Genomic DNA, 18,829 nt, shown 5'->3' with positions numbered 1-18,829 from the left:
GTCCTACTATTGTTTTTGATAAGTCATATTTACAACATTTTTAGTATCTTCCCCTTCGTACGAATATGAAATTAAACACACTTATAGCACCCGAACAAGAAAAAATATGAGTCGTGTATTATTCAACATATTTATTAATAAAGTTCCTGGAAAATATTTTGTCTATCGTTGAAATGTGGCTCAAAATACAAATAGGGGACAGGTGCTTCTTATAGTAGATATACATTAGAATAATGTTAATTGATGACTAGCATAGTGTGTTATTATTTAACTGCCAACGATTGGCTAAATTTATTGGTCCAGTAGTGCCTGTTTAGAAGCGTTTTTGTTTTAGCTTGTCATAGGTACTCGATTACGATCTTTTGAATAAATTACTTTTTTATTAGGTAGGAGCAACTATAAATGTCTCCGGAACATCTTATCCTAAGGTAAAATTTTTATAACTGATATCAGGGATTTTATTGCGTTGCATTGGTGAAACTCTAGGTGTTTTTATTTGCTCGCCTCGAATGCTTTTTGTATTTATTTCAATGACAATTTGGAAACTAAAGGTTTTGTGATATGAATTTGGCAAGCTGTTTAAAAGTTGCACTTAAATACTTGTGCCAAAGCATGGTTCTTGTGAGGTATGTAATTAATATCATTTATTATAACTATCTTTAAACTGCTTACTTACAAAATATACTTTATAAATCGCATGGTGGTTCAAAAGCATTAAACTTGTTAAGACTTCAATCTATGTTTTCAACGTCGTTTTACTTCTATATTAATAAAAATTTAAAGCACAACATAATCGTTTAGGATTAATTATGTTACGAGAAGGAAAATGTCTTTTAATAGAATGATTTTTTTAGTTAACATGTCAAATTTTTAAAATTTTAGAACTAGCCGTAGTGGTATATTAAATTTAAAGTTGATCCCATGGGCATTAACTTTGTTAGTTAGATAAACAGTTAATATGTATGTTTTTATGCCTATATTTTAATATAAAGCGTCTGATATTTGGTTTTGTAAATTTGACATAACATATTTGTCCAACAATATCTTTTTTTAAATGTCTTAAAATTTTAAAGTACTTCATTAATTATTTCTCAATATAGCTTATAAAAGAGTGCATTATAGATTGTTATAACTATATATCATTTAAATCAAAAGCGTAGGGGAATGGCCATTAAATATGCTAAGAAATGTTGTGACATTAGCAGTATGTTTTTTCTTTTTTAGAGATCTCATATGTTTTACCTTTAATTTTTTTTTTATTTTTGGTAATTTTTATACGTAAGTGTTAACATTCGTTTGCAACATATTTTATATTTTAAATAAGTGACTTAAACAAAAACGAATGTGCTTTAAATGCTTAAAGTGGAGCAAATAAAATCCTTATTGAAAACTTTATCAAAAAACATAAACTTAGCTAGTTTCTTAATAATTTGGTTAGCTTATGACTTCTTAGGATCAATAACTTTAGACTCGCAGTCCGTGGGATCGATGTCGTGTTCCACAACCAGCGTATTTTTTGAGATCTTGTCGGCCAACAATGCCACGGGATCTGAAGCGGTTTTAGCTATGGCCGATCTGCCAGTAGAACGTCTCCTTATATTCTCGTCCTGCTGCTCCTTCCTGTGCAGATCACTCAACCTAAATGCCTCCAGAAATTCGTTCAGATCCACTTTACCATCTCCATTTAGATCCATCATTCGGCATTTCTCTAGCATCTCTGCCTTGGAATAGGCACCTGGCATATGTGCCACCAGTAAATCAATTGCAGTTTCAAACTCATCTAGTGTGATTTCGCCTGAGACATATAAAACTTATTATGAGGATATTTACGAGTATAAAGATTTCTTTGACCATACCAGAATTATCAGCATCAATGATATTAAAAATGGCCACCAAGCTTGCCTTGTTGGCATATAGAGCGTCCATTACTGACATGCCGTCAGCTTCAGCTTCGAGCTAAAATAATAATACAAAACAGTCAGTTTATTAGTCTACAAACTTAGAACTAAAATAATAAACTTAATTTTTTTCTAAATGGAATTATATATTTTTTTTACTTGAGGTAACTACTTACTATTACATCAGTGTCCAACAAATCCAGGGTCCTGTTGTAATTAACCTTCTGGCTATCTGTTCCCGGGGCCAGTTTTTCGCGAAGAAGTCGCCAGGGCAGTCCCAACTTGGTGACCTTCTCCATCACCTTGCACCAGTTTGAAATGGATATGTGACCACTATCCTTGGGATCGTACCTCCTGAACTCGTCCTCCAATTCATCGCGATGATCACGCATACGCACCGCCAACTCCTTGAGCGCCGAACTTTCCACAATGCCCATTCGCTGTTTGAAAGACAATCGCTTTGTTTGTGATGCCGCCGATATATACTGAACAAAATGGGGCATTAGCTGGTTATTCAGGCGAATATAAGCCCCTTTATTGGATCCAATGGCATAGTAATTCGAGGCCGAAAAAATTGTGATTATCTATGAATATAGAGGACAGAAATATATAGAATTAGAAGCTGACGAGCCTTTATAAACCAGTTGTATAAATCTCGTTTAATAATCTTGCCATGCCACAAAATTCACTCAGTTGGCACATGTCACATGTCCAAATTAACTAAACAAATCAATACACTTATGGCCGCTTGTAATAATTATTATTCAACCGCAATATTCCCATTATCCTCTTAATTCACTATGCATGTAAATTGCAAATGCATGGCTGACAGGTCAAAGTGGTGGGGGCTCTGGAATGACCACCTCAATATATTGGCAAAAATATACCTACTTATGGGTATTAAAACGTTCTACTTTATGCAAGAAGTCCTCTTCCAATATTCACTATTATTTTATAGTGAGTAATAAAGTAAAGAAAAGATAGACCCACCTTGTTGTCATGCATAAACTCATGACCATTGGGCTTGCATTCGTGGGACCGAATGACGTAGCTGAGTCGATGTCGCTGGAGGAAGTTGTCGGTCACATCCGGACCAAACCAAACACCAGCTCCTCTTAGGGTGTTCGGAACACAACCCATTGTGGCCTGCGGATCGCTCCACATAATGTCGAAGATCTGAAATAACACCTTGTATTCATATATTTCCTGTAGGTGATATTATCCCCCATTACCTGCTGCCACTCGGTTTTGTCCAGTGGCTCGCCATCCGTCAGTGGAGGCCGCAAAATAGACACATACTGCAAGTGGTTGAAATAAAATGGTAAAGGAATTTATGGTGGGTTAGCATTGGGTGGAATAAATTTACCTTGCCCCTGTCAATACTTTTGATAAGATCTAGGCTTGTGCTATCCGAAAAACCTCCGTGGACGATTAACACTCTGCTATTGAGCACAGAGCCAAGGGGAAGCCATCGGTAGACCTCGTCGATGAAGGCCAGAATTCGCTTGTGATTTCGCTGCACAGGAAAAAATATTGTTAATTTACGTCATCATCAATGTTATAACATCTATAGATTTTTACAGATTAATTATTAACTATAATATTTCGATAATATTTTATTATATTTTAAAAAATTTACATTTTAACTTAAGTCGAATTTAATATGCACATAAAAATAGCATTACAGATTACAACTTTTACTTTACTTAATATGCGTATGCTATTTTTATTTATTTTTCAAAAGACCTATTTTTCCCAAAATCTAATTTGACTATGAATTGTCAATAGCAATTTAATTTTTTTATTCTAATGAAATATTTTCATTAAGAAACTGTATAGTTATTTTTCTATGTGCAGGATCTATTACTTACAGGGTACTTGCTTTCCACCTCCCTAATAAATCCATAGCGGGCATTCATAACACTGTCCTCGTGGTTTCCGCGGTTGAGGAAAACTGCATTGGGGAAAGCCAAATAGAGTGAGAGGAGCAACAGAAGGACCTCCAAGCCCCGCTTGCCCCTGTCCACAAAGTCGCCATTGAACACGTAGGGATTGGAAGATGAAGGAAGCCCGTTCTGCAAAAGATGATTCAATAATAGTTACAAACTTAGAGGAAAGCAATCCCTACCTTATGCAGAACCACAAGAAGATCGTCCAATTTTCCGTGAAGATCCCCACAAACCGTAACTTGTTGGGAAACAGCCGTGGATACCGGGGAAATATTGGGCAGCTGCTTTAGGGATTTGGCAGCCTCGCGTAGGATTAGGGCCACATATTTTGGATGCAATCGGTTTCCCTGCAAAACAAAGCATTTATAAAAATTTGAAATCAAAAACCTTTGTTTTTAGTTTCCTACCCGTTTCTTGCGGAAGACGTCAATCAATAGATCGATATGGTTTTTTCGTATTGGCAACTCAATTTTGGCATTCACAATGTCTCCAAACTCTTCAACGAGGTCGTCTTTATCATCCAGTACGGAAACTAATGTCAAGGGTATTATGTTTAGAAATATATATAATAAAATTTAACAAGGACTTTTTTTTAAACACTTAAGGATAGGGAAATAAGCTTATGGATTTTAAGGACTACCAAACCCACCATGAGCGGATCCTTGGTACTGATTCTTCCTGCCCGCAGCCTGGGGCATGTGCTTAATGAGGTCATTGAAGAATTTGTATAGCTATGGGAGAACGGAGGGAATGAAAATAAATTAGCAGGGAGTGGGTCAACAATGCACTTGCGACAAAGTTTCACGGCTGAGTTGATTGCTATCGACTTTTGAAACTCTACAAATGCACTTGACCGACGTCGTCGAGGGTTCTTTTTGTTTTCTGGGTCTCTTATGCTCTCTGTGGCGCCTTCACCCATATAAAAGTCTTATATATGCCCTGTATATATCTACTCACCTCAGCCTGGTCCTGTTCGCTGGCATACTCCAGGTTCTGGAAGATCTGCCAGTTGCAACGCCTCTGCATTTCGCGACGGGCCTGATGCCTGCGATACCATTTCTGGATAAATATTGCCGCTCGGATGGCTGCAAAATATATGGGTAAGGATTTTAAGACTTTACTTCAGGACCAATAAAGTATTTTATGAGGGGTCTAAAAACATCAAGGGCAACCTGCATGGGGCAAGTAATATGCAACATTTTGAAAGTCTTTGTTATGGCCAATGAAGCCACTAGAAATTTTCGGCTGCCAAGTTTTTCCCCCTTGACATTTTGGCCTCGGTCGCTTATTACTCACAGTACAGTACACTTAACGAAATATATACACATTTTAATCAGGGAATTTTAATCGGGTCGGGATTCGGGGTGCGGGGACTTGGGGATTCGACATGATTACTCCCACAAAGTACTTGCCGTTCTCATCCATTTTGATGCAAATTTATTCGTCTGCTATTAACACAATGCTGAAAACGTCAAAGACTGTGGCTGGGGAAGGGTCTTTTCTGGGGGTTTTTTCGGGCTAACAACTGATTAACATTTACGCAGCTATAATTATTTTTTAGCCGCTTTAAAGTCTTTACACACTTGTCTCTAGGTCTGGTGGCGAAGGTGGCGCTCTATTCTTTTTCAAATTTATGCAACCCATAAGACGGGGCTTTTGTTAACGTTTCGACATCCGCTGAAAACTTCTTTCCGCTTGTAAGTATTATATAAATCGGATTCACAGAAATACCGAACTGAAAAGGATTTGACAATCAATATTCAGGATCTTTTCAGAAATAAATGTAAGTCACATCCATTCACAAAAATCCTTTAAGATCTGAACAAATTATTAACCATCGTTAATATGTAAACTTATTACAACGTTTTTAGCTTATCAAAAAATTGTCTACCCTTAAATGTCCTTTAAATCAATTATCTCGGTTATTTGAGTGTCACATGTGTTAAATGGAATGCTCGTTAAGCTTAATGGCCATTAGTCATCTCAAATTTCAATTACAATAAATTATTAGTTTTTACTTGCAATACATTTTATTGAATATATCAAGCAATTTATTTTAATTGAACGGTTATTAAATTCCACTTTCGATAAACATCAAGTACTAAGTAATTATTCCACAATTTACACGACGGTTTTTGCTTATAAATGCGAATTTATCCAATAGAAAAATCTTCAACCAAGAGCTGTTCTGTCTGACATTTTACATTTGTCCGTACACACTTGAAACTAGATAGACGACCGACTGGAACTGGAACCTAAAACTGCTCATTTCGTACGCTATACCCACGGCCTGCATTCAGCTTTCTTTGGCTTAAATGTTCTTTTTCAACTTTTGCCACTCACACAATGGGCCAAATAACGATTTCTGTTGACACTTAAAAAAGGGAAAACAGAAAACATTTCCTAAGGATACAAAGTAGATATATCATGTTTTGACTATAATATTGCCCTTTTTTTTACATTCTCAAAAATATTAGAATACTACAGTCGTATCCTTTTTAAGTAAATTGAGAAACAACAGTTACTCTCCGACAAAATATTAAAATTATCGGAGGTGTGATATAAGTCAAATACTTCAAAAAGAATTTATTATTCATTTTCTGAATTTTTGTTCAATTATACTTATTGTTATGGATAATAGGTTCTTTAAGTCCGTATATAGAGAGAGATATTTAAGTATATTGTTCTTGAATTGAGAACATTCGTTCTTGAAAACCGTGTAAGTACAATTTGGTATTAATGTTCTCAATATCGGAACGAAATGGTGACAAGATAAAAGTTAAATTGAGTTTATTTAACAACTTTTTAACAAGTATACACTAATGACTGGAATAATAGTTTAGTTGTTGGAATACACAATGTAAATACCGCAAATTCAACTTCAAAAATTTCTTTCTATTTTTAAGAACAAGTTCAACTCAGTTGAGAACGTCAGAATTTCCTCTGTGTAACTTTAGAATACTTTTTGCGACTCCAATATTATTTGCATCAACTTACATTGCAAGGATACGTCTTCCCAAAATTATTGAATATCCTGTTTTTGCTAGCAACTTTGCCGAAACCTTCCCACTGTGCTTTCCCCAATTACCTACAAAAAACTATGGTCTGGGGTGATGGTAACCTTTCCCTTTTCCAATTTGCGTCCACGTCCGCGTGCTTGTGGGTTAATTTCTTGCTGCGTGACTCGCTGAGTCTACTATGTGTTCATATATACATCGTGTATGTAGGTTTATAGTCGGGTTTTCACTAATAGCCAGCTGTCCAGCCAAGGCGGCTGCCTGAGGTTTTTTTTGTTTGTTTCCTCCTTTGCTTATGTAGTGTCTCTGGCTTTTTAGATCCACCTGAACCGTTTGTATAGCAAATTGGAACAATAAATAAAAGTTAGCGCAAGCGCCGGAACACCACAACAGACAAACTTGGCCAAAGCAACTGAGTGTTTCAAAAAGCCGGGAAAGGGCAAATGCAACTGCAGTACAAGGTCCCCAAAAGTCTTTACTTTGTAGCCGACTACAAAAACCCAAGTTTTAGCACCCAACGCGAATGTTAAACATAGTAATAAAGTTGCGCTTAACCCACTTATTATGTATTCCGGCCACATGGTAATAGTAAGTGCTAAAATATGTCCACTTACGAGTTGAAATTTAGGAAAATTGGGCAGCTATTTAATATTCACATTATGAACGTTATGAACCGTTTTTGTTTTAAATCTTATGAAGGTATGTCCGGCACTGGTAAAAAAGGAAAATATTTAGATATTTTGTTTAAAAAATGAGCTTCTTTGATCCTTGGTATTTTAACTGATATCTTCAACACATTATAATGTTAGTAGTTTTGGAAAGTGTTAATCTAAAGTTTATTTTATCTATATTGTAGTGTAAGAAAAGAGAGAGATATTTAAAGCAATTTGAAATTTATGATGACCCCATCAAAAGTTTTGACTGCTAAATTTTGGCTGCAGTATAAAAAATATTTTTGGATACTATTTTAAAATAGGCCTGGCTGTAAAGGTCTCATTTTTAAATGGGTAATAAAACCAATGGGGCATTTGCCCTGGGGAGCTTTTATTTTGTGAGGCCCATAGACCCTAGTAGCTGGATTAGGTTAGTTGCAATCGTTGGTTTCATTGCCCGTTTCCCACAAATCCCCTTTAAATAAACCTGATGATTGTGCACAGAAAAAAACAAGTGAGAATGATTTCTAGTTTTAAGAATTCAATCCTGAACACAAAAAACAAAGCATACTTTTTTGGGCGGCTAAGCAAGACTTGATTTGTAAGCTGAAGATGCATATATTCATTATAATAATAATATTATTTCAGAGATCTTTAAAAAATTTGGTCAGATCAGTGTTTTTTCAGCTTGCTTTGGTTTTTTAAGGAGAGAAAAGTATGTATAAGCTATGCATTCTATTCGAAGAATACCATATTTCTAGGTGCTATGGGTGGGGGGTTTATAGTTCAGCTGGTAATGCTTTTATATATAATATTTGTTATATTTAAAAAAAAAGTAATTTGATAATCATAGACGTCCAACCTTTTGTAGATTTGAAAAGGGTATAACTAGATCTCGGTAATTTCTGATAAAAAAAACTCATTTCTTGTATTTGTAAAATCTTTATACAATCTTCTTTGCTCCAGGTCTTGATGACAGGACTATCTATACTCACTCTTTTCGGCCCGGGAGGCGCTCATGCCCCGGAGCGGCTTGCGGAAGTGCTTGCACCAACCTCGCCGCTGGAAGAGCTGCAGCAGACTGGAGGCCCTGGTGCTCGTCTGCGCGGCGGATGACTGCGGCTGTCCATTGGGGCCCAAAGTCTGCATGCTGGCGCCCACGCGCTCTATTTCCGACGAGCGGCACGAGGAGGCGTCTTCCACGGAGGAGCTGCGCCGCTTCCCGTCCTCCTCGGTGCGCAGGCACACGCAGCTGCGTAGCATTCCGGCGATGGCGATGGCGATTTAGTAATCCAAGACGTGACCCCAGTGCCTCCGAGAAGCCACCACCCACCAGTCACCTCACTGAGATCCACACATGGGCTTTGGATGCGGGTTGCGGTTCCAAGAGGGCGAGAGGTCCGCCTTATGTCACTCGCCTGACAAGGTAATATAATTTGCCCGCCCGGCAGCTCATGGGCCAGCGCCTAGCCTTGTTTGTCCTTCAAATGGCTGTCAGTCGGTGGATGAGGGATGGTATACGTTTAGGTTCTCCAGGGTTCTCGAGGGGTCCAAGCAGCAGTAGCAGTAGTACGTCTGACGGGTCCGACGTTGGCTGGTCGCTCGTCTTCAGCTCTTAATGCAAATTGATTTTATTTTCGCGTAATTTATTCATTGCGCTGTTGCTGATTGCGCTTCTCATATTTCCTTTGTGCAAAATCCGATTCTTGAATGCTAAAGAAAAACACAACGAAAGTGATTTAAATATTTTCGGGATTTATCTTGGGGGAAACATTAAGAACAACTTTTGCATTAGCTGCAAATGAATTATGCATGCAAATTTAACTTGAAATTAGAAAACTCGGGACATTCAATATTATTGCTTACTCAACCACGATGACGTGGTAGTCCAACACCCTATTGTAATTATTGTTTGTTTTGGTTATTATGTAATGCCCATTTTGATTGTGGTCAACTTGTTTATGTTAAGGCTACAAATACAAGCAATTTGTACTTAATGGTAGAGGTAATTCTATTGCAATTACAAAGCACTTTCCTATTTCTTCGGACCGTCTTGATCTGATAAAAACAATAAAAAGCCTTAATAAATTCGAAATAACTTTATAACATTATATAACTCCTTTAAAATATCATAAGGAACTGTATTTATTATCATTTTGAACAAGAGGCCAACAAAAGTGCCATAACAATATGCAAATTATGGTATCCCACATCGCCCACGGCGAGACCAAGAAATATAATTCATGCATAGGTGATTACCAGTAAAGGGCAGCAAAACATATGTAAAAAGCCTTGATATTATGTATCGAATCAATTGGCTGCTGCAGGCGAGGGATGGCTTTTCTGGTCAGGACGAAAGAGATACAACCCCCCTTTTGTCCAGCATTTATGTTTATGTTTCCTTTTTGCGGGACTGGGGTTTTGAGGTGCTAGAGCCGTTCAACCGACACGCGACCACTATATAGTATAGATATGATATGTATATATATGCTAGTGCTATATCCACCGGAACGGGTTGTGCCCGAGGTCCTTTGTCCTTTGTGCCTGTCAGCTTCTATGAAGCCAGAGTTCCCTTGAGTGGCTGCAGACAAACAAACCAATTTTCACCAATTGAGCCATAAAGCCACACGGACAGCCACACTCGCAGACAGCTCCCACACCGACGGCAGATCCACCGAGTGTGAAATTAAAATGCTAACCTGTAGCGGCCCAAGGACCAAGGACCCATTCGATGGGGCGAGTCCTAAATATAAAGGCAGCGTTAAAGGTGGTATTGATTAATCGCTGGAAACATAGTGCCAAATGGAATAGCCAGAAATTTATTTGCCAGAAAAGCGTTTCATTTGCTACTTTTCCCACATTATTTTTGCCCATATATTCCGGTGAGACTTTGCAGATGCCACAATGTTTCTTCCGGAGCTTATGTAGGCAAGGAATATATTATACTTGCAGGAAATTACGTTTCACTACATTAAATTTTACCATCTTAATGCAATTACTAATGAAAGCATGGCCTCAAATGTAATTGGCAATTTAAATGTACTTTAAGCTAAGATATAATAATAAAAAAATGTACAATTATTTTCTTTAAAAATAAAATTTAGGAATATTTAACCGATAGCTTTAAAATTGATAACTTTTTTCAGTGAATATGTATCCTAAGGTGTTTTAAAAAAACTTGGTGTTAATAAGATTAACTCAGTTTACCTTGTTAAAATATTTCTTATTTAGGAAAATCACCCAAGAATTTTTATAATCTAATTCGTACAATAAAAACTATTTAAACGGCTTAGAGAAAAGCCATTTATTATTCATTTGATATGAGATTTGCTAATGTCAACACAAACATTTTAAAGCTTTAATCGACAAAGGAATTATTTTGTCCTCGATTTGCTGGTAATCAAATTATTCTGTATACAGAAAAATTAAATTTGTGGTACATAAAAATATCGTTTTATCCCATGAAAATATTTAACTTAAACGCCATGAATAAGAATTTTGTGTAGATTGGTTGCCAAGTTTGCAAACCTCTATCATCCTCTCTTTGAACTCTAATACTCATGCAAATTTCAATTATTACATTCTGTAGCCGAAGATTGTGGAACTTGGGTGAACACTTAACCCCCACTTAGCCGAAAAAGAAATTGGCTCCTCACCAGGTAAACTGCTTTCGAATAAAATACAAAAGAAGGACCCATACAACGCCGACATTGGCAGTGCTTTTGGCACTTTCCGCGCGAAAATTTCGTTAGGAAAAAATGTAAATGTAGCGGGAGAACCAGGCGCGAGGCTTTTATCGAAATTTAATTTGTCTAAAGTGAACATGACTTACAGCTTAAATGGCTTAAATTCTTTAAAGATTTTCGGTCACATTGTTTAACTGTGAAATTGAATATGGCTCGGACCCAAAAATAATAAATCACTTTTTAAGCGTAGGCTGGGCATTTTTTAGACATAAATATAGGTTAGAAGTTGGCTGGACATATTTAACATTGAAACGATGATTAATACGACTTCGACTTGGATTACTTATTCTAATTAGTCTTCACTTGTAAAGCTTTCCTAAAAACGTTAACGAACTCAACATAAATCATTAGGCCTGATTAGCTATTTTCTGCGAATTAATAGACCCGAAATTTAGAAACTCCAAGTTTTTCCTCAATGTGTAAAACTTTTAAATTCAATTTGGCAAAGACTTGCGCAGTCAGAAAATATTTCACTTCAATAAGATGACAAATTCAACATTCATCTGACTCAGAGAATTAGCCATTTAAGCCAATTAACGCAGTTGACAATGATGGATAAAAGTTAAGCTAATTCTGAGAATTCAAAGACCATTCTTAAAAGCCCAATTGCACGACCGCTTTTGTTTAAAATTTCTTTAAAATATATTGAGTATTTATCTTGAAATTACTAGGCAATTTACAGAGCTTAACGTATTTTATTTGATGTTAAATACACTTGTTCCATTTAAATGTCTTCAATTTAAGGAACTTAAATGCCAAATAACTCCGTAGCTTTTTGGTAAACACAAAAGTCATCTTTCTTGTACCAGCAAATAAAAGCCAATATAAGCCAATTAATGCAGTTGGCAGTGACGAAAAAGGTTTTAGGCCAAGTTGATTGATTCGAAGAATTGCTAGCCCACTTTTAGGTGGCCAAGAGCCAACTCTATTTATTTCAATTACCACAGGCTAGTGGCCAATTTCCGGTTTCCGGGCGGCCGGTCGATGTCCGGATTTCTTGGGTCAAGACAGCCAGATAATGAGATTATCCGCCAGCACATTTGCAGGCGGGAATACGTTATTTGTCCATTAATCCCTTGGCAAAGAGCGGGCAGCAGAAGTTGGCATTTTCAGACAGAAAACGGACACTGGCCGTAATGGGTCCTGCCAACTCATCGGGGTTTTCCCTCAAGTTCCCCCTCCTGCGCCACCCATTTTCCAGCATTTTCCCCAAGTGCGTGTGTGGAGCGATCAAAAAATGATTGTTGGCCTGACTCAATTACGATAAATTGCACGTCAGCCTGTGTGACAATCAGCAAATTTGCCCGCATTTCGGTTCCGCAGACAATGCTTATGGGGCCCAGCAGCAATTAAGTTAGTATTTACTGAAGATAATGTTTCAACTCGGAGTCGGTGGCTGCATTAATGTATGGGTAAACAATAATTTCTTTAATATCCCTTATTGATGGGAAAGTGGCCCTTGTGTCTCGCCTTTATTTTCTTGACCTCGATTGACAAAAATGTCTAATAAAATAAATAGGTCACTTAACAAATCTTTGACAAGTGAATCACTCACTAAATCTGTGACAAAATATATGTAATGCAAATAATAAGATACAATTTTACACTTGTAAACCCAAAAAATCTGATTACCTTAGTTAAATGAAATTAAATTTAAATATCAGGTTTGTATTGTTGTATCATCAATAAAAAAATGTATCCATTCAATTCAGAATGAAAACAGTGCACACACATTTTCCTTTGTTTTGGGATTATTGTTCGTTTAATATTTATTTTCTCACCAAGCTGAACTGTAATATTAACTCACAGTTTATAAAGCCAATTAAGTAAACAAAGAAACGCTTTTAGCATTTTTAACTGTAAAATCTGTATAAATAATAAATAAATATAAAATCGCTTCATCAAATTCATTACAAAACTATTTTTTTGCATGTACCTACAACTTTGACAAATTTCACTTTAAAAGCTACTCGATAAATTCATTATGAGCGCTAATTTTGCAGAGTGTCTCACTAATTTGCTTTTATTTCCCCCCTAAAAATAATTGAGCTAATTATCGGGACTCGCAAGGTCAGTCGAGAAATTTGTTCACTCAAATTCTTCGACAGGTAATTTAGTTTTCTACGCTTTTAATTAAGTTGCCGTTGTAAAATTGTTGGAGGACACGTGCCTGGTAACAGGTACACCTATAGGCTTACAGGTGGGATGCCAAGGACCTGCAAGGACCTGCAAGGACCAATGGACGCATCACGCGCTGCCCATAAAGGTATTCCGTTCAATTTTGCAGTTTTACTACCCAAAGTCTCTTTTGGGGAAGCCCATTAACGGGGCGAAGGTTTTAACGACTCTGAAATGATGTCAGCTCCGGATGCTGATGTTCGTCATCGTTAGGGCCCGATTTGTTACTTTTATTTATAAACCAAATTGGGAATTAACGCAGATTGGGCGTCGGCAGCCGACACCTACAGCCATATGGACTAAAATTTCCAGCCAGCTGTGAGAACCATGATTTATTCACCCTAACTACACTCAGAAAAGGGAGAACCTCAAAAGCACATTCAAAATGTGCTTTATTTTCCACCTTTGTTAGGTGGCTGGGTGATTTAGCGTAAAACCCAGAATGGCTAAAAAATGTACCAAAAGAGTATTTTTTAAATATGTATAAGCCTGATTGCATCGTTTATGTGGCGATTCGTTGAGGGAGGCTCTGAAAGAAAGCTTTTACTTTCTTTTCATACTTGATGACTGCACAATTTGAGGAGGATGCAAAGGGAAAGGTAACATTTGAAGGGCTGTAAAGCGAGTCTGAGCAGGAAAACGTTTATGGCTTTCATGCGATTATGTGAAAATTGACTTTCAGTACTTATATTTGATGAATTGCATTGCTGTAGAACGCACAACTTTTATCCCAGTGTAGCCGAAAAAAGTGAACAAACGCGGCGGCTTAATTGCCATGGAAAAGTATCCGAATACCGACCTGATGCCTTCGTTTTGGTTAACAAATCAGGCGTGAAAATGACGGCACCTCGCTCCCTGGGGGATGAAAGCTAAACTGCTTAATTTAATCGATTTTTGTTAAGAGTTTTAAATTTCTTATCTTGTTTGGATGAACGAATGGATGTCTGGGGGCTCTTAATGTGCGGCTTGCTTGAAATTCCTTCCGACGGACTCGTAATATCCTGCCTGTTTTAGGTTTATTTAGCCTTATGGATATAAAATTTCTTAAAATTCGTATTTAATTAAATGGAGGTAATTTCTTATCCATTGGAATCCATTAACATCTTGCATCAACAATATCCCATCTTACTGATAACTTTGAAATTTCTGGCAAACTCCTTTCCTTAAACTCTTAAATATTCCCTTGTAAATCCGTACTTAAACATATTCCCCCAGAAACTTGGTTAATAGCCTTAAGTTAATTGCTTTTTGGTTTCAGTCCGATTTTCGCGGACCGACAATGAAACTTTTGCACAATCAACCTAATTCAAGCCGACATTGTGGGAAGACTCTTACCGCAACTTTGTACCGAATTTAAATGACTCGAACTTGGCATTTCGTGTTAGGAGAACACCAGAAACAAGGCAACTTCAAGGAGCTGCTTTGGCACTGTTTCGGTGACCGTGGAAAATTGGGGATAAGCAAAAAGTAAAGCCATAACAAAAAAAATTAAATCGGAAGTGGTGAGAAATTTGAGGGCTCCTGGCGTGTCGCCCCAAGAAAGAAGCCGTCGGGAATTCGTGCGAAAAAATAAAAAAACTCAACCGAACTGTGGGAAAAATAAACGAAATCACGAATATAAGTAAGTTAGATCCCGAATCCCGTGGAAACAAAGGGAGCGTAAGGAAAAGGCTGGAAATCAAATGCCAAACGTCAACGAGATTTGTTGCCTGTGGGGCACATAAAACTCATTCTCACTTTTACAACCGCTCGGAGGTGGGCGGTTGCTAATCTTCCGCCGGTCCGCCATCAATTGGCCCGAATCCGAGTGGGCAGGTTGCCCAAATTATGAGTACGGTTGTGGTGTGGGCACAAGAAATCGGGCACAAGGTAAAGGACCTAATAAATTCCTACTCGGATTCAATCCCCAATCCAATTCATACGTGTCCGTGCGTCTGTTTTTATGAACACCTCAATATTTCGGGGATATTTTTGTATGGTCATGTTTAGTTGGTCGCTATTATTTAGGCAGGCTAGGGTTATGGGTATGCAATAATAAACTTGCTTATTTCAATTGGCATACACAATGCCCGTAAAACTCTTGATATAGTATGTTGGTTTAATAGGGGTGGGAATTCAATTTGAGCACATGAAAAGTGTTTATAAGACTTAACTCAAATCTCATTATATTTAATTAAAAGAAAAATAGAAGAAGAAGAAGAATAATAATGTTTGGAACTAATAATAAAAAGCTTTCTTGCTTTAATGCCATGTTTACTTTGCCGAAAAATATGTTCAAATTTATAATTTTATTAAATTGCTTTGCCGACACACTATAAATCACAAAACATTTTCAGACACCAAGAGTATTCTTTCAAAATATGTGCACACTTTAGAAGCCCACCGCTTTTATTTACATTTTTTCGTCAGTCTGCTCGGCTAAGTCTTTTGTTATTGCTTTTTTGCTTGTTTGTTTTAAAAACACTGCACTTGTCTGTCCTCATTTTCCTAAAAAGTTCGCCACCGCCGACTGGCAAAAAGATAGGTCAGAAATATACATACATATATCTTAACATAATACTTGTCGGGACTTATACACCCTAAGCAAACAGCAAATGGATAAATGGATTGTGCAAACATTGCGTTTTTTCATGCGGAATACCAAATGCCATAACTAATTCATATGGCAGCCACCTTTGGATCGTAATGGAATCGTTTATCTATTATTAATTGGCTGCATGTCTTGTTTTTTCATCACCTCTCATATCTTTTGGTTCTTATTTTTCCATTTAACCATTTCTCCTGCTTGGACGTGCTCATGACCGACATGAGTACATATTTTAAAATTCAATTTTACACAGGGAGAAGAACTATTAAATAAGTATTTTTTAAATATTTTTAAATTTTTAGAAGACTTTTCTTTTATATATATAGATATAAGCATTTCAATAGGAGATATACACAGTAATGTTTTTAGTGACTATCATGTATATTTCACCAAAAAGTTAATTATATTTAAAATATGAACTGAGCTAAATAATGAATATATATTAAAAGACCAGAACATTTTTGAATTAAAAAAAAACACACATACAATAAATCTGATAAATAGTCCTACACAGAGAGTAATATTCAAGTACAGTGGTCGGCATATGTATTTTGACAAAATAAAAGTTAAGTATACTCATAACTTGAATTTACTTCTTGTAAACTATAGGCATCAATGGAAAGGTAATTTCAATGCCGTTTGAATGATACAATACATTTCTTTACCCATTCAGTACTTATTGAAAAGGACAAATTTGTGTAAATCAACTTTTAAATTTTTTTTAAAAACTTTTTTCTTCGTCTTGAAAACTTAAATTTTTTGATGCAAAAAGTTTCTTCAAACAAAAACAATAGTAACTGCAAAAAGAATTTTTCAAAAATCATTTTTCTTATATTTTTTATGAATTTTTGAAAATGCTTAAAAACAGGCATTTGAGCCATATTTTTCTCTTTTTCATACAAATTTTTTCCGACATTGTCACCTTCAAAAAATCATAAAAAATATAAGGAAAATGATTTTTGAAAAATTCTTTTTGCAGTTACTATTATTTTTGTTTGAAGAAACTTTTTGCATCAAAAAGTTTAAGTTTTCAAGTCGAGGAAAAAAGTTTGAAAAAAAAATTTAAAAGTTGATTTACACAAATTTGTCCTTTTCAATAAGTACTGGATGGGTAAAGAAATGTATTGTATCATTCAAACGGCATTGAAATTACCTTTCCATTGATGCCTATAGTTTACAAGAAGTAAATTCAAGTTATGAGTATACTTAACTTTTATTTTGTCAAAATACATATGCCGACCAGTGTACATTGTTCTTGAATTGAGATCATTCGTTCTTAAAAACCGTGTAAGTACATTTTAGTATCAATTTTCTCAACATTAAAACGAAATGGTGAGAAGAGAAAAGTTAAACTGAGTTTATTTAACAACCTTTTGATAAGTATACACTATTGATTGGACTAATCGTTGAGATATACAATATAGATACTGACAATTCAACTCGATTTGAGCAAAGTAAAAACATCTTCATTTTCATAAATGTCGTTCTATTTTTAAGAACATTTTTAAATCAGATGAGAACGTCAGAATTTTCTTTGTGTAGTATTAACATTTTTAAGATATGAAAACATTGCATTGAATCATGAATATGAATCAATAAACATCTCCTAGAGGAAGGATTCCCTCAACAGGTAAATTGATACATTTTATAAAAAATATAAAAGATTTCTGTTTTTTTAGGTGTACAAATGACAGATGTACTATTTATATGTATGGAACGTTTGGGAATGCATGTTCTTTCACATATAGTATTTTCGAGTGTCTCTCATCCGACGCGTCGGTCGATTTTAGATTTTTGATCCCATTTAATGCAGGGAATTTGTACTAGTAGTTTAGAAACGACGCACTTGATTGAAGAGCGCGAAAATCCGATTCGGTTAGAAAGTTTTTGCTGGCACTTAGGATATAGTGCCGCCGATGCAGCGCATTCAGGACTATTCCATTTCGGCGGCACAAGTGAGCGTAAACAAACACAGAAATTTCATGGGTCCAAGAAAAATACGTATACGCCGAGTATGCCATATAGAAGGCGGCAAAAGGCATTAAATGAAGCCACACACAAAAATGCTCGTGGTGACAGATATAACCAGAAATAAAGACAAAGGAAAGGGAAAGGGGGGACCAAGACCAGAACCAGAACCACAACCAGAACAAAAACCAAAAGCATATGCTGCCATGGATCGGAAATAGCGCGTACTGAGCGGAGAGCATTACGTATACGTACGGGTGTACGGATGCACGGATGTACGGGTGTGTCGCGTTCCGTTATTCGGGCGACCGTGGCGCGTGGAATACCGTTACAAACTGAACGCAGGCCACAAGCTCGGAAATCCTTTTTGGCCTCTGCCTCAGTCGCTGCCTCAGCCTCGGTCGGCGTCGCCGCCTACCTCTCACTCTCTCTTACTCTCCACATTTGCTGCCATGCTGCCGAAAGCAAAACAAAGAGCGATGGCCGCATCAGCTGATTGCCCCGTTTCATTGCCATTCCTGTTCATTTTGCTGCGGAGGCTGCGCGCGGCTCTCTCGCTCTCTCCCACGCATTCCGAGTACACTCAAGAAAATAGTTTCCTGACAAAAATAGTTTTTACTTTAATGAAGTTCAGCTATTAAAAGCAAAACTTATTCACATATTAAGTATGAACAAAAATTAGATTAAACGAGCGAATATTAATCCTTCAAAATTCCAATATATTTCATATAAAATATAGATCCCTAAAATTACATTGAAATCAAATCCATATCACAATTTAAAGCCTTTTAGAGATAATAATTTTAATTCAACCTATTTAACTTATAATATTT

General features: G+C 36.5%; 1 protein-coding gene across 4 annotated transcripts; it reads right to left on the bottom strand.

Annotated features, from left to right (window-relative positions):
• Positions 1–116: 116 nt before the first annotated feature.
• Positions 117–18,358, bottom strand: LOC119552961 (serine/threonine-protein phosphatase rdgC). Of its 4 annotated transcripts, none has more exons than XM_037862944.1 (13): positions 18,252–18,358; positions 8,513–9,230; positions 4,805–4,932; positions 4,497–4,578; positions 4,255–4,379; positions 4,027–4,194; positions 3,770–3,973; positions 3,265–3,414; positions 3,131–3,196; positions 2,889–3,074; positions 2,075–2,482; positions 1,857–1,956; positions 1,440–1,795 (listed from the first exon to the last, which is right to left on the bottom strand). In XM_037862944.1, the coding sequence occupies exons 2-13, from the start codon at positions 8,778–8,780 to the stop codon at positions 1,440–1,442; spliced, it is 2,241 nt and encodes a 746-aa protein (XP_037718872.1). In that variant the 5' UTR covers positions 8,781–9,230; positions 18,252–18,358. The 4 variants fall into 4 exon arrangements, with proteins under 4 accessions (XP_037718873.1, XP_037718872.1, XP_037718874.1 ...); XM_037862946.1 differs by lacking the exons at positions 8,513–9,230; positions 18,252–18,358 and adding exons at positions 5,431–5,582; positions 5,973–6,096; XM_037862945.1 differs by lacking the exon at positions 18,252–18,358 and having other exon boundaries at positions 117–1,795; positions 8,513–8,780.
• Positions 18,359–18,829: the final 471 nt, after the last annotated feature.

This window comes from Drosophila subpulchrella, chromosome 3L (assembly GCF_014743375.2).
Source record: "Drosophila subpulchrella strain 33 F10 #4 breed RU33 chromosome 3L, RU_Dsub_v1.1 Primary Assembly, whole genome shotgun sequence".
In the NCBI taxonomy this organism is placed as follows: Eukaryota; Metazoa; Arthropoda; class Insecta; order Diptera; family Drosophilidae; genus Drosophila; species Drosophila subpulchrella.
This window is presented reverse-complemented; position numbering and strand designations above follow the sequence as displayed.

Excerpts from the sequence above, each read along its gene's own strand:
- LOC119552961 (XM_037862944.1), bottom strand. The coding sequence starts at position 8,780 with ATGCTACGCAGCTGCGTGTGCCTGCGCACCGAGGAGGACGGGAAGCGG. Across the intron at positions 3,974-4,026 it reads TTCTTGTGGTTCTGCATAAG|AACGGGCTTCCTTCATCTTC; the intron begins GTAGGGATTGCT and ends CATCTTTTGCAG. Across the intron at positions 3,197-3,264 it reads AAAGTATTGACAGGGGCAAG|TATGTGTCTATTTTGCGGCC; the intron begins GTAAATTTATTC and ends AACCACTTGCAG.